This window comes from Semicossyphus pulcher, unplaced genomic scaffold (genome assembly GCF_022749685.1).
Source record: "Semicossyphus pulcher isolate SPU_LCO1_2020_fin unplaced genomic scaffold, fSemPul1.0.p SCAF_4, whole genome shotgun sequence".
NCBI classification, from domain to species: domain Eukaryota; kingdom Metazoa; phylum Chordata; class Actinopteri; order Labriformes; family Labridae; genus Semicossyphus; species Semicossyphus pulcher.
The window spans coordinates 3,596,480-3,611,626 of record NW_027211715.1 but is presented as its reverse complement, the minus strand read 5'-3'; the positions used below and the strand labels follow the sequence as shown (position 1 = coordinate 3,611,626).

Sequence of the window (15,147 nt, the reverse complement as noted above, 5' to 3'; positions counted from 1 at the left end):
AAACATTTGACTTCTCTGCTGCTGCTGTGTTGGAGGTTTGTAACATAAGTCCTCTGTGTGTGTGTGTGTGTGTGTGTGTGTGTGTGGAGGAAGTGCAACACCACACACGCGCACACACACACACACACACACACACTTTCTCTCTCTCTCTCTCTCTCTCTCTCTCTTACTGTGGCTAAAAGGTGGAGTCTCTCAGAGGGGCGGTGCTGCTCAGCGACATAGTAAAGACCAAAGTTATCTAACGCGTCAATCTTTCATCTGTCTCGAGGAGAAGACATCAAAGGGGAACTTTATATTAAAATCCTCCTGAAAGCTGTCACGTCTGTTTACCTGTAAGGAGCATTTTCACGGTTAATTTGCGGACACGCACGAGGCTGAGTGAGTTACCTGTGGACTTGCAGCAGCGACAGTGAGTTAATTACTGTTTACTTACATAACACGTTACCTGTAAATGTGTTTAGACAAGTAACCTGTGTTAAGTACTTTGTTTAAGGCTTTTAACGCTTTTAACCTAACTTTAGTGTACAGGTGAGTCAGCAGACGTTTGAAAACCTTAATGTTTAGAGAGTTTTAAAAGAAAGTTTAACATTTAAACGTCGTGAAGCAGAATGTCGCTTATACTGCTGTTTAGAGTCATATTTCGGTAAATTTGACAGATATCCTGATTGAAATATGATTCGCGATTAGTTAGACTGTTTTTTTAAACTTACAATTTGTATTTTCCACTGGAAAAAAATAAGAATACAAACATGACCCTGAGATATTTTCTACATCTAGAGAACATGCTCTGTCGGCCAAGGCAGCTCTGCAGCGGTACAGTATTTCATTAGAATCATTTATTGTCACATTTAACCGTTAATATTAAATTTATTTATGATTAAAATAACTGCAGCTTCTGCCAGTTGGTTATTGCTCCTGGCGATATCGCGATTTCGATAATATTTCGATTGTTATTAAAGTTTATAAAAACAGCAGCAACAGTCTTATAATGTGATCCACCTGTAAGGTTAAGTGCACGAAGTCAGCATAAAGTAAAATGTACTGTAGAAGAAGAAAGATATGGGTCAGCTGCAGTCTCTTATGGAAACAAAGTGTGCGTGTGTTAGACCACAGGCAGGGTTTTAATGAGTGTATTTACACGTACAGGAACCTTCAGGTAAACCCACCTTTACCGAGGTTTTAAAAGCCCTGACTTTTAAAATGAACAACTTTTCTTTCTTATTTTTTCTTCAAAGTAGTCCTACCTCATCAAATACATGTTTAAATGTGTTTTTCATCTATGTAAGAATGTTTATTTAAATTTTTTACCGTGTGTTTATTTTGTCATAAATCACTCAGATATATTTACACGTAAAAGGAATCTACTTCCGGTTAATAAGCTCGCTCTCATATACTGACGGATGGGATTACATACTGTATGTGTATGTAATGGATGTGCAGTTTAAAACAAGGACAACAATCTCCGTAAGACATACTTAAACATTATATTATTATATAAAGATGAATATTCATATTTAAGAAGTACTGTATATGTGTAGATAAAAAAACAGAAAGATTAATAATGTATGGTATGGAGTGCAAAGGTGCAGAAATAATGATTAATGTACCAGGTAGGCGATATTTCTATTTGAACAGTGTACACAGATTTGTATTTGAGTGTTTGTTCAAAAACTGTTTAAACAACTAGGTTCTGTATTTTTTTAGTTTAAACAAGTATTTTATAGTTACATTAAAGTGATTAAAGTACAGTGAGGATATTCAGCTGTGACATATCAAACACGTCATCACTGAGAAACTTCTATTACATAACTCTTTATCTTCTTGGAAGTTTTGTGGTTTTATTTTCCATCCGAGTGTTTCTTTCTGTCGGTGAGAAGCATCATGTCTTCATTCCCACATGTGAGTAAATTTGTCTCAAACAACAAACGCTCGAGCAAAAATCCCCCGTGTGGGAGACACTCTGTCATGTACTCAATCTGCTCTCATGCTGTAAAAAAAGAAGTGTGGGCTGACACAAAAACTTTAAAATGTTTGACTGCCATTTATGGTCAAAATGTACCTGCAGGTATTTTATGTTAAAAAGACACCTGTACTCCACAGAGCCTCAGGTGCAGTGTAAACCCGACACACATGGATGTCAGGAGGAGGAGGTCCAGTGATGCTGCCCGCTTCAGTCCACTCTGCTTCAGCACCGTATAGGTGAGAGTGAAAGTGCAACACATGCAGCACAGTACAGAGAGTCATCATCCAGAGATTTTTTTAATTTTATTTTTTTTATAGATTATTTTTTGGCTTTTGCCTTTATTACAAAGGACAGCTGAAGATAGACAGGAAATGTTGGGAGTAGAGAGTGGGGGGTGACATGCACCAGATGATCGGCAGACCGGTAGTCGAGCATGCGACGAGGACTGCAGCCTCTGTACATGGGCCGCACGCTCTACCAACTGAGCTAAACCAACCCAGAGATTTTAACTACATGTGTAATATTGGAAGGCAAACTATCAACATATGTGTGCCCGTTATAAACCACTTTAAACTATTTAACAGAGGAAACAAGTCTTAGAAGTAACCAATAAACCAAAAGTGGACGCTGTCTGATGTAACAGCAGCATTACATAAATAGTTTTTATTGTAAATCAACAATATTTCTGTTAAGCTAATTGTAGTGGAGATTTGTCCTCATATCAACTAACAAACTCAAAATCAAACCAGCACACAGGAAGTGGATCTTACACAAGGTTAAAAATGGCCACTCAATACTTCAGTTCTTTGGCGTTTATTCAGATATCAAAAACAAACAAACAACACATAAGTGGCGTTCCTGTCCCTGGTAAAACCTTCCCCGATGCCGACCATCCTCCACCTAACTATATTTATACGTTGTCCAAACTGTCGAGTACTTTCAAAATAAAAGCCTAAATAAAGACTCTAAATAACAATTCTAAGTGATAAATCTTGTCTGACTTAACAAAATAACAACAAATTACATACCAAGTATATTATCGGATAATGTATAAAAGATAATGTTGGTACTGGTTGGTGCATTAGTGCTCTTCCTTGTTGGCAAATAAATGGATTACATTAAAAAATAAAGAGTTTGGGACTTTGATGGATGTAAGCTGTAAAAATACAATCCTGATTTAGGATGTATTTGAGTATTGACCAATAAGGTCCATGCAAACAAAGGAGGAAATGAATCACAAATCCAGACAATTAAAGATATTACGTGTTACAAACTAGGCACACCCATCCTGCGATGACCTTTAAGACCAGGTGAAGCACTAGCACTTGGGCGCTAGGCTAACTGAAGAAGAACCATATATTGTGTAAAAATGACCTGTTGGTTTGTCAACTTCCTTTTTAAAGCCTTAAAGTCGGCATTTTGGGCGTTGCAATTTTTTTTTTGTGACCATATAAGTGACCATATTTGGACGAGAGGGTGAAACTGAAGAGGAGCGAAGGGTTGGCAAACACGCAAACAAAGTTATCCCCAAGGCAAATAATGAGATAGTCCTGAAATTAGCTTTAGAGACCAATATCAACGTTTGAACCAGGCTGTAAACATGTTTATTTCTGCTATAAAGTTGATCATTTTAACATGGGGCTCTATGGGGGTTGACTCACGTTTAGAGCCAGCCTCAAGTGGCCACATGAGGAACTGCAGCTTTTGGCACTTCCATATCATTTTTGAGCCTGGAGGTTGCTGCTTGGGAACAACAGATGCAGCCATTCCTGTTCATTTTAACTCCACATCATGAACACAGACGCAACATCTGTTTCAAGTTTTACTTAGAAAAACTTAGAAAACATTTTTATCTAGAAAAAAATTGTGCTGAAACAGTTTTTCCAGCCATTTTTCCGTTTTCTTTTTCCGGCCACTTCCTGATGTAATAAGGTCATGATGGCTTTTACGGAACAAGAAAGGATGTACATGTTACCTCTGTAACACGTTACATCTAGGGCGACTCTTCCCTACACCTTAACATACAAGCCACAGTAGTTATCACTCTGATGAGAAATGATTTAAGCAGAGACCAAGAAAAATGCAGGTACAGTTACAGATGTGATCGTAGTAACTCTGTCTCCCTGTCACAGTCACGTCAGCCTGCTGAGCCGATACCTCAACAGCCACAACACACCTGAAGAGGACGATGAGACGATGAGCATGGAGGAGAAAGAAGTAAGAGTCCTCCACAAACCAGACTCCACCCTGAACTTCAACGACCATGCCCTCCACCCAGATCACTCCACCTTCCCTGATGAGTCCCTATTTAGCCGACACAGAGAGCACCAACACACTCTGCCTCCACCCGGCCCGAGGTACAACGTGTACCAGCCTCCTGCTAACCTGCCTGTAGGGTACAGCCAGCCCACGCCGTTCCCCAGCCAGGCAAACGGCTCCTGGCTCCACCCGAGCTCCGCCAGCAGCGGGTCGGGGTACCCAAACAGTCTGCCGTCCTGCCTGAGCGGGAAAGATGTCTCCGTCTGCTCCGGGGACAGCTGCCTGTCGGGGTGTAAGTCTGTGTCCCTCCCTGGCAGACACAGCCCCAGTATGAGCAGCTTAGAGCAGCCGCTGTCGCTCTGCTCCAACCCTCCCTCAGCCAACCTGTATCACCACACGCTGCCGCCGTACTCCTGCTCTCCTCAGGGGGCTGCCTGCTGCGCTCAGTGTCCTGCAGACGGCTTTAACAGGGGGCCGGCAGTCAGCAAGTACCCCTGGTCTCCGTACGGCCCGCACTGTAAGTCTGACTACTATTATTTGTTCAGTTAAGTTTCAGAGCCAAACTTTCCATAATGCAAAAAAAAGAGTTTTAAATGTGTTTAATGTTTAAACATCATATATGTACTTTTGTCTGCAGATATAAAAGTTTTGTTTGCAGTTAAGCTCGATCTTGTGGCCAGGAGCGGTGCTGACAGATGGAAGGTGTCTGTTAGTCACCTGGGATTACATTAATATCTTTGCAAAGTCCACTGTGTTGTATTATTTTATCAGCCTGTCATCAACTCCATTATTGTTGGATCATTAAACACCAGTAGGTCTATTAGTGACTTCATGAAGCCTAAACTTGATGCAGCCTGGCAAACAGCGTACCTATGATGAATCAGTAACTAAAGTTAGCTAACTGAGCTACGCTAGCAGTTACAAATGGTGTGTGTGTGTGTGTGTGTGCGTGTCTTTTTAACCCTTTTCTTTCCCACATAGTTTAACAAACAATCCCCATGCACCAGCTTTAAGAAAGAAGTTCTGTTTAAACATATTTACTCAGTGATATTCTGTATATCCTTCATGACCTGGAAAGTCCCGTCTCTTATATACAGCACGAACACTGGATGTTTCCAGGTGTCACTCTGATTGCGTCCGGCCAGTAGAGACATGTCTTACATCTCTCAGCGAGGTCCGGCCCACGAGAGCTCCACTGCAAGCAAAACGTTATGATTTGCAAACAAAGCAGCAGAAGTAATGAGTGTTCTGTTCACCATGCTCTATGTTCTTTTTTCTGTCTCTGCTGCTGTAGATCCTGGTGACTACAGACTGCCTGTAGCCAGATACACACATATGTAAGTTTTATTATTCCTCTGTATTACTGTGAACTCGTGCCGCATGTTTCTAAGTGTAACTAATAATGATGTTTATCTCCCTGCAGTGACTACAAGCCTCCAGCTGCAGAGAAGCAGCCTCCCTTCAGCACGCCGCTCTCTCTGGAGCAGAGTAAGTGTTCGCTGCAGATCATCAGATTATCAACAGATTATTTTAATTATTTATTTAATGACATGTTGCTCTTGATCACAGGGAGGGTCTTCGTCACGTATGAAGCCGACAACGACAAACACGTCAACGAGATCATCAACTTTGTTGCTCTGCTGCGACACAACGGCTTCGATACGCATGTATGTACACCTCTTTTTTTTTAGCCTTTTATGCCTTATGAGAACAGAGGATGGAAACAGGGGGAGAGAGAGTGGGTGATGACGCGCGGAAAAGGGCCGAGGGTGAGAGGTGAACCCGGGGCCGCCACATCGAGGACTGTAGCCTCTGTATTTGGGGCGTCCGCTCTACCAACTGAGCAAAACCAGTGCCCCCATTCTTACAGGAACTCTTTAAAAGAAACCTACAAAGACAGAGAGCAGCAGCTGCAGGAAAGCTGACGTAGAGAAGAAAAGAGATTACTTGGTTGATGCAGTCGAGGGACAGGATGTTATTCTTTATGTTGCAACAAAAAAATCTTACACTTTTGGAAAAACTTCAGGGAAAACAAATGATGGGATCGGCTCTGTGCCTTTTTCTTTTTCTAAATAATAATGATTGCCTTCCTGTTTTTAAACTCCATACCTGGATTGTGCCTCTAATTTACTTATGTCTCACTACAGGACCAAAATGTGTATATTTCTAACAGTCAGAGGGCTTTACTCAGGACTGACTTTAACAGGATTTAGCTTACGTGCTTCAGCTTTGCTCTGCTTCATTTTTATCATATGAAAATGTAACGAAGGGACTTCATTCTGACTTTATATGTTGTTTTGTTCTGTCAGGCGTCGACCTTTCTGACTGATGCCTTTGTTTGTTTGTTTCAGATCGATATTTTCGAGCAGCAGTTCAGGAGCATCAGCAAGATCGACTTCATGGAGCGATACCTCAGCGAGGTAAAAACAATCTTTTAGGTTAATCAAAATGTTTACAGCCAGAAGAAGACCTTTAAAAAGCATTTCATTAGCATTACTTTGAGCTCTTTGTGTGTTTCATGCAGCAGTCTGATAGCAACACATGTATGAAGTTATTTTGTTTGCGCTCACTCAGAAAGAATACCTGATCATCATCATCATCAGCCCAAAGTACTACGAGACGGTGACGGCTTCACCTGTCGGCCTGGAGAACGACGAGAGGACCTTCAACACCGTCTACATCCACAAACAGGTTCACACCTTGTTTATTGACTTTATTTAACAGGGACCGCATACTACCAAAAAACTACAGGCTCATCTGTTGTCCCCTGGTCGGGTCGAAGTTATAAGTCAGCTTTACTTATAGTAAAAAAACGCTGATGTAAAACAAGAACAGAAATTAACAATAGAAAATAAGACAAAAATGTTACGGACACTGACATAAACATGAAGAGCAGGGGAAATATGCCGAGCCTGCACAACAACAGAAAAGACAGCTCTGATGACACAGAAGCTCAAGAACATGACAACAACAGCATGACGACATCATGGTCGGTCTGCTGGTGTGTGGATGCTCTGAGACAGGTAGAAAAAGCCTTCAGGCTGGATGTTTAATAGTGAAGAAAAAGACTGAAAACAACACTGTAAATACTCTACATGACGGCTGAGATCGTAGAAGAGTGTTAAAAGATTTACTTAAATATTAAATGTTTAGAATAAAGTCAAACTTTCAGTATAACTGTAGGGCTGCACGTTTGTGAAGAACTGACATTGTGATAACTTTTTGTGCTGCCACGTTTATTGTGATTTCATAAACAAAACCAGAAAATGACACCAAGTCTCTCTTTTAAATCTCTTTTCTTCTAACAAAACAAAACAAAGCTCCCCTCCTCCTTTTATCTCTCTTGGTTCAGCGGCTCCGACAGCTGCAGGAAAAAGCAGAGACAGTTTCTCGTCTCTTTATAAATGAAATACAAACAGACCTGTGAGTCAGAGTTGCATTACTTACACGATATGTCATCAACAATGTTTTATTTTAAAGAATATTTTTATTGCACATTACAAAGGGGTCCAGTCCACATTGAGTAATAAAATCCTTAATGTTTCCCTTTTTATTTTTAAACAACAAAACAGCGTCTTAAAAGAACATATAACGATGGGTGGAGTAGGTAAAAAGCAATGCTCATGTTAGAGAACAAAAGGAAATAACAGTTTACAAAGCAAGTAGACATGCAGCTACCACAGTTACCAACGGTGCTGAAGTTTAATCAGTGTGATCAGCTCAGTGACGGAGACTTTTTGAAGCAGAAGCTCACCGGATCCTGCCTTAGCTCCGCGGCACGTCTGTCCATTGTAGGTCCATTTATCTAGCCACAGCGTGAACATACGAGGTGCCGCTGATAACAGCAATACACACACTGAAAAGCCACCTTGTGTAACTGAACGTCTGCAGCACTGCATGCTGTTTTACCTGCAGGTGAAACACTGACTCTGCTACACAGCGGCACGTGTGCGCCCCGCAGAAGTTTTGCAATAAAGCGATCACGCAGACTTTTCCTGTAGATCAGTCGAGCAAAACCAGAAACTTCGCAATTGCGATGGTTACATGATAAATCGTGCAGCCCTGATAAAAACAGGTTTATTTACATTTGGACTTATTTACCAAAATGCTAACATTTCTTAATGCCTGTCGCGGAGACTAAAAGTTAAACTTCATTCCCAACATCCTCTTTAAAAATGAAATATGGAAGGTTCCTTCTTTTCTTATGTCTGACGCTTTTTAAACACTATTTAAAATCAGTGCTTCCCTGTGTCTCTCAGCTCCAGAATGAGTTCATCCAGAACGGAAGCAAGAATTTCAGGTTCATTCCCATCGTGTTCCCCGGGGCCAAGAAGGTGAGTTTCATGCTCTAATGTACCTCGCTTCATTTACCGCCACTGCTGGTAAACACATACCACACATATACACAATATCACATCATCAATGTGTTGTTTCATGTGTGTTATAATTAAACCTACACACCTGAGCAGTCTGATGAATGTGTGTGTGTTTGTGATCGCAGTGTCACGTCCCCAACTGGCTTCAGAACACACAGGTGTTCGCCTGGCCGCGCGATCGGGACGACATCCTGCGGCGGCTGATGAGGGTGGAGAAGTACAACCCGCCGCCTGTCGGAGAACTACCCACCATCGTCTCCATCCCCATATAGACCCCCTGACCTCTGACCTTTGACCTGAACAGACTGAACTGAACTCTTTGCTGGTTGTTAATGAGGTGAACGGGGATGTGTGTATATTTGTGACGTTTCGGGTGCTGTGTGTGAACTTGTCTCCTGTTAATTATTTCCTTTAAAGCATCATGACGCACAGAAAAGCAGCGGTGTGTGTGCAGGCCAGCTTTACGTTCTCTGCAGCTCGTCTGGGTTTAACCTCTCTACAGTCTGTTGCAACACCGGGACTCATGTTTACTGGTGCTACTCCCTCCACTTTTACAGCCTGCACACCTCTAGCTCTTAAATGACATGAATTCATTTCCTCATAAATTACAGATTTCTCATGTTTTATGGGGACTCACACGAGCATGTATAATGTGATTAAATATTTGACCAGTATAATGAACCGTCTGATGGCTGGATGTTTGCAGATGCACGAGCAGAGCGTTTCTTTATGAGAAGTAGACAGACAGACGTTCCCACAAACACGCTGCCTCGGCCAGATTATCTGTTTTATTGTATCGAATGCAAACAGCTGCAACACTGGATGGAGTTACTGTGTTTACATAAAGTATATATAAATAAAAAGGAAAATGAGTTACTGTTTTATGACACTGTGCACGGTGAATATAGTTTAAAGATGTCTTTGAGAATTATTTAAAATCTATCTTTGGTAACATTTTACATTAAGGTTCAGATGTTCTCCACTCACCAGTTGCATGTTGGGGTTCAGATTTGTAGCATCTTCGCTCTCATTATAGGCCGGGAGGTCCAGGTCCAGCCCTCAGGATGTTTTTTGCTCCCTTTTTTCACTATTATTGTCTGTCAGCCTTTACCTTGGGCTGTCGCAAGACGATAACGACCACTCTCAACTCGGGGGCCAAAAAATCCCTTTTTTGTAAGATGCTTTTGGCTACATGATGTCCTAGCACGTATGAAGGTACTACAATCACATAACTAGAGTGTCCTGAAACTTATGGGAAAGTAACAAAATAAGAGTTAGGGGCTTGTTGCTATTGCATTTTAAATTATAACCGATAACATCTTCAAAACGACAGAAAATTTGACTGCGATTGAACAAAAATGATTTGCACATTTTGTTAAAAATAGCTCGTTCAGCACGAGCGTAGTCTAAAAATACTCTGCCATTAAGGAGCGAGGACATGAGGAAGTCTTTGTACTTGAATTATAATCTAAATATGTTTTGCCTGTATTGTTTTTATAAGGCTCAAAGTGAGCAAACCATGTTAAGATTCATGTACAACACCTACTTAATAGCAATAAGCAGTAAATACCAGAAGGTTGTCATTGAGGGACGACTTGTCATTAAGGGCTCGAAGTTTAGAAATAATGTTAGCAGGAAAAGGATTAAGCGTTTTATAAAGACCCAATATGCTACAAGCATGAAGGCTAATAAGTGAGTAGCTAATAGCAAACATGCAAACCTTTATAAAGTGTTATATTTCTATAAGAAAGTGTTTACTGGTAAAACAGGTAAGAAATTAGTTCTAAAAGCAAATCGATTTTTAATCAAAATAGCTTAACTGTTGAGTAAAATCGAGTTCCATATACAGAGGCTACAGTCCTCGATGCAGCGGCAAAGTATCCAGAGCCATGTAGACTGAGAGTCGCGTCAGTGGCGGTCCAATCTGCTCCATGATCCACTATTGCGATGTCACAACTCTCTCTCTACGGCTGTGAAAGTACGGTCACTCAGTCAGTCACATACAGATCCGTGTGTAGGGCTGACCCCGGCTGTCAGCCAAAAAACTATGAAAGTAAAGCTCCTGTGAGGAACTTGTACAGGTGTTGGAAGTGTTTTTTAACACACAATCTCATCCTGCTTTCTCTAACAGTCATATGTTTCACTCACTGTGAATCTTTGCAGCAGAAAATGTAAACAAAGGCAGCGTGCAGTTAATCGCTTCATCTGACCCCCCAGCGGTTTCAGGCATTAAAAATAACCAAATAGAAATAATCAATCTGGTCGCTGATGGTCTGGTTTGCTTTCGTAGGTCATATAGAGACTCAGCCTGATTCATAACCAGTGACAAACTCCTCACAGTGGCTTTAAAACACTAGAAAAGGATTGGTTAGATTTAAATCTTAACTGAAACATGATTAAGGAGGTGACACATTAAAGGACCATGTGGTCAAAGTACTGGCTGCATAACTTGTTACAAAATAATGAGCTTTAATTATAGAAATCCAGCTGACTTTAAGCACTTGCTTTGGGCCCCTTTCTGTCCCTTGTTTTGTGGCAGACTCCTGCTCGACCCAACAGACCCGAATTCAGTCAGAAAGGTCACGAGAGAGCTTGAATCATGTAAGGACCTCATTTCTGTGTCTGTGGACTGTTTGCATCTGTTTTTATTTAAGCTGCAGTGTGTATATTAGCCTGTAGACAAGGTATACATGCTGCTTTGTTTTTAAGTGCAGAAATAAAATTGTATTATGAGAGAGATCCTTTTTTAAAAAATATATTTGTTACTCTTTCTTTCAACACGACGCAATTCTAGATAATTTTCTCTCTGCGCTGCACACATCATCAGAGAATAGTAAAACTAAACATGTAAAAAATGTTCACACACTGAAGTGAGACACATAAATCAGTGTTTGTGAAGCGGCTCTGAACACGACAGTTAACCAGAGACAAGCAGAGACCTGGAACGGTTCGCCTGCAGGCCTCACAGACCTGTTTCACACAGAGCTGCATTTTTCTGATCGGGAGCGAGGCCTGAGAACGTGATAGTTACACTGTTTCTGTAAACACACCTAGTGTTTTGCAACTTACAACACTTAGTGATAGTGTTGAGTGTGTTCTTTCTCGGAGGTCTCAGCAGGGATTCAGAGCAGAGAGTTACAGTAGAGAGTCTTTGGTGGCTTGTGTGGAAAAACTCAAACAGGAAGTCGTATCGAGATAAGTCGCTGACGCAGCCGCCTGCCTGCTGTGTGGTACGGCTTCTCAAGAATCTGCAAGTTTAGACTGAAATGGGTCAACACAACCTGTTGGTGGTTAGGGAACGGTCACGTGTAGCGTCGTGACACAGTTGAAGAAAACGTTTGTGTGTGCAGAATAAATCCTGTATCTGATGAAAACGCAGAGACGTGGTTTAATGGTTTTATCTTCACGAGAGGTAACACTGCAGATACAGACATCATAAAAAACAATCTGAATACAGTGTTCATATATTCATCCATATATTGAAAAGTACATGAAATAATATTAATTTTAATAACATAACAACAAAAGGACAACATCTGTAATAAAAGTGGATTACAAAGTGACATTTGATGTAAATAACTCTTAAGAATTAGGTAACAGAAAACAAATCAGTTCCATTTAACTGCATGTAAAAACATTGAAGTGCTATTTGTTCAAAGCTACAAAATACACTTAAAAAGCAGGAAGCGTTTTTAATTTCCTTCAAGGAAAAAGTACTATAAAATAAGTTACAGTACAGTGAATTTGTCCAACTTTTGTTCCCGTCTTCCAGCTTTTTGTAAGCACAAACAGAACATACAGGAGGAGAGACGCCGCGTCCTCATCGTCTTCAGAGAGGAAACACACAGCCGAGCCGCTGTCGAGGCCGATGTGTGTCCGTGTTTATGAAAGCCGCACAAACGTCTTCTGAAAATGTGAAACCTTCTTATCTTCAACATGATCTGCGTGTCACCCAGCCTGCGTCCGTGTAGAAAGAACTTTGTACTTCATGAGCTCAGAATATTCGACAAATACTTCATGTGTAGTCACATAACAGAGGAAAGCTCTCATACATCGTCGGCCGGCAGAGGAGGTATGTTGAATCTTGGTCTAGTGAAAAAAGCCATCTTCTCTCTGCAGACAAAAGAAACTCAATCAGATTTACTTTGTAAAGTAAAAGGCCTTTATCCTACACTGGTAAACAAAATCAGGAGGCTTCTATGTCTCCGTCTGCTGCTGAAGGAAAAGATTTCATGCACATTAAAGTGGTGGATTTAAAGACGATGAAATAAAGAACATATTGCCCCCAGTGTAAATTTTTAGCTTATCTTCAAGTATGCAGGCTTTGTAGCGGTGATACAGTAGGTTTCATGATGCAGGGGCAACATTTCAATATATTACAATATTGTACAAACATATATTGCAGGTTTTAGATCCTAACTTTGGGGAAACTGTCATAGTGTAGGGGCTGCACAGTGATGCAGTGGTTAGCGACGTCGCCTCACAGCTAGAAGGTTCCTAGTTCGACGTCCCGGTTTGGACGTAGGGGACCTTTCTGAGTGGAGTCCAAAGACATGCTGGTTAGGTTCAATGGTGACTCTAAATTGCCCGTAGGTGTGAGCATGAAAGGTTGTCTGTCTCTGTGTCAGCCCTGTGATTGACAGGCGATCAGTCCAGGTGTAACCCCGCCTCTCGCCCAATGACAGCTGGGATAGGCTCCAGCCCCCTCACGACCCTGAACAGGATAAGTGGTGTAGATGATGGATGGATGTCATAGTATAAATAATATATATCTTATTATGCAATAACAGTACGATCTGTAGTCCCTGTAACATCCAACACTACTTCTGGCACTACTGTTTTTTGCAATCAGTCAGCCGAGTTTGTTAATAATAGAAGAGGGTACTGTTTGACTGTTTCATAGGCCTGTGTTGTTTGTGTTGATAGCAGCGATATGTGCTTTCTGTTTCAGTTTGGGTTGTTATGTCGGAACAACAGAGTAAAAAGCTAAAACAGAAAGCAACCTTACTACGCAGCTGTCAACCAAAACACAAGATGAAACGCTGCCATGAATCTCGCTTGTTAACTGTTAAGTAAAAATGTATACAGCAGCTGAAAGGATTACATCCAGATACTCGAGTGTATGGACATTTTCTTGCAACCTAACTCAGTGTGTTACAAAAATAGATACTAAAAAGTTTTATTACGTCAAGCTGCCTCATCGTCTCCCTGAGGGCCCGATCAGACACGTTCTGCAGGCTGTAAAACACGAGGCGCACGGCAGAGCAGCTCGCTGCGCCTTGTGTTTTTTATTATTATGGCAACTGCCGACTCATTAGCTGTCATTAACCTAACCTAACCTGACAGAAGACTCTCCATTAATCTGATTAGACAATGAGAAAAAACGCCAATGACGTCAGGCGCTTTTCTGCTTTGAGTTTTTTTCAACTCGAAGCGCTCAGAGCGTTTCCTCAAAAACGTGAGGCGCTCAGCAACGCAAAAGCAGCGTGCAGAAAGCCTCTCATTGAAAACAACAACAACAAGCCCCAGCGGCTAAAACGCGCTCTGTCTGATCTGGCACTTAAAATGTTTCTCTCAAAGTGACACAATACGCAGTCCTGCCAACGACTTTACACAACACCACTGATCCTCACCAGGTGACAACACACCAGGAAACGCACCAAAGCACAAACTAAGCTAGAAAAAAAAGAACCTTCTTCAGGCTCCGAACAACCTTTCATTATAATCGACAGCGTCAGTAAAGGCATCTTATCTTAGCCACTTAACTTTTGACAAACAAACATGGATGTAATCAATCCAGGAAGCTGTGTGCAAAAAAACCTGCTCTGCAGAAGGTTCATGATGACAGAAATACACTCGATGTGTTTGTTACACCTCCAGGATACACATGCCCTGTTTGTTGAGGGACACGTAATGTAAATGGAGACTTTGTTAGTGTACAAAAACCATCAACAGGTCCCTTTAATGTTGCTATTTAAAAATGTGAAATTTCACGAGGAGGGGAAACAGTCCAAACGATGTAACATTCAGGCTGTTTGTTCAAATGTCACATAAATTAAACTACAAACTATTTAACTCTTGTGTTCCTGTAACTTTAATCTGTGTGATGGAAACATTCCCAGAGGAGTCACAGCTGAACAGGAGTCAGCACAAAAATCATTTATTTTTCCTGACGTACTGAAAATTATTTTTAAGACATATTCTATGAACTCAGAGACCCATGGGGAAGGGGACAAGAAGGGACTAAGAAGAGCACAATTATGCAGGTCAACACTTGTATGAAGGTATGACCGTGCATTGTCATTGACAAATGTAATTTCTTGTAAACCTGTAATACAAAAAAAGGAGTCAGCACAATCCCCACCTGAACGTCTGCACCGGCAGGGGCTCCTTCTGGCTCTGCCCCCTCATCTTCAGAACCTCTTTGGAGGCCTTCCTCAGCCTCCTCTCTGCCGCCTCCTCCTGACGCTGCTCCTGCTTGCTCTGCCCGGCCTGCACAATAAAAAACAACACAAACTCAGCTGCTGCTGGGCGAGGACTAACCTCTCA

At 41.4% G+C, this 15,147-nt stretch overlaps 2 protein-coding genes across 3 annotated transcripts in view; one reads left to right on the top strand and one right to left on the bottom strand.

Moving 5' to 3' along the window:
- Positions 1-249: 249 nt before the first annotated feature.
- On the top strand, positions 250-9,470 carry traf3ip2l (TRAF3 interacting protein 2-like). The gene is made up of 10 exons (XM_069680308.1): positions 250-409; positions 2,101-2,199; positions 4,096-4,739; positions 5,517-5,559; positions 5,646-5,710; positions 5,792-5,889; positions 6,574-6,642; positions 6,797-6,913; positions 8,482-8,556; positions 8,724-9,470. The coding sequence occupies exons 2-10, from the start codon at positions 2,135-2,137 to the stop codon at positions 8,868-8,870; spliced, it is 1,323 nt and encodes a 440-aa protein (XP_069536409.1). The 5' UTR covers positions 250-409; positions 2,101-2,134; the 3' UTR covers positions 8,871-9,470.
- Positions 9,471-11,990: 2,520 nt separating this feature from the next.
- The window catches only part of wwc3 (WWC family member 3), a 39,501-nt gene continuing 36,344 nt past the window's right edge, over positions 11,991-15,147 (bottom strand). For both annotated transcript variants that reach the window (XM_069680510.1, XM_069680511.1), the window contains exons 22-23: positions 14,963-15,090; positions 11,991-12,711 (exon numbers count right to left, since the gene is read on the bottom strand). In XM_069680510.1, coding sequence (XP_069536611.1) covers positions 12,645-12,711; positions 14,963-15,090 — 195 coding nt within the window. In that variant the 3' untranslated portion in view covers positions 11,991-12,644. The remainder of the gene's footprint in view (positions 12,712-14,962; positions 15,091-15,147) is intronic.

What these genes read in the sequence shown, in the direction of transcription:
- traf3ip2l (XM_069680308.1), top strand. Translation starts at nt 2,135, where the DNA reads ATGTCAGGAGGAGGAGGTCCAGTGATGCTGCCCGCTTCAGTCCACTCT. An exon ending in GTAGCCAGATACACACATAT is followed by an intron (nt 5,560 to 5,645) that starts GTAAGTTTTATT and finishes ATCTCCCTGCAG; the next exon opens with TGACTACAAGCCTCCAGCTG. An exon ending in ACAACGGCTTCGATACGCAT is followed by an intron (nt 5,890 to 6,573) that starts GTATGTACACCT and finishes TGTTTGTTTCAG; the next exon opens with ATCGATATTTTCGAGCAGCA.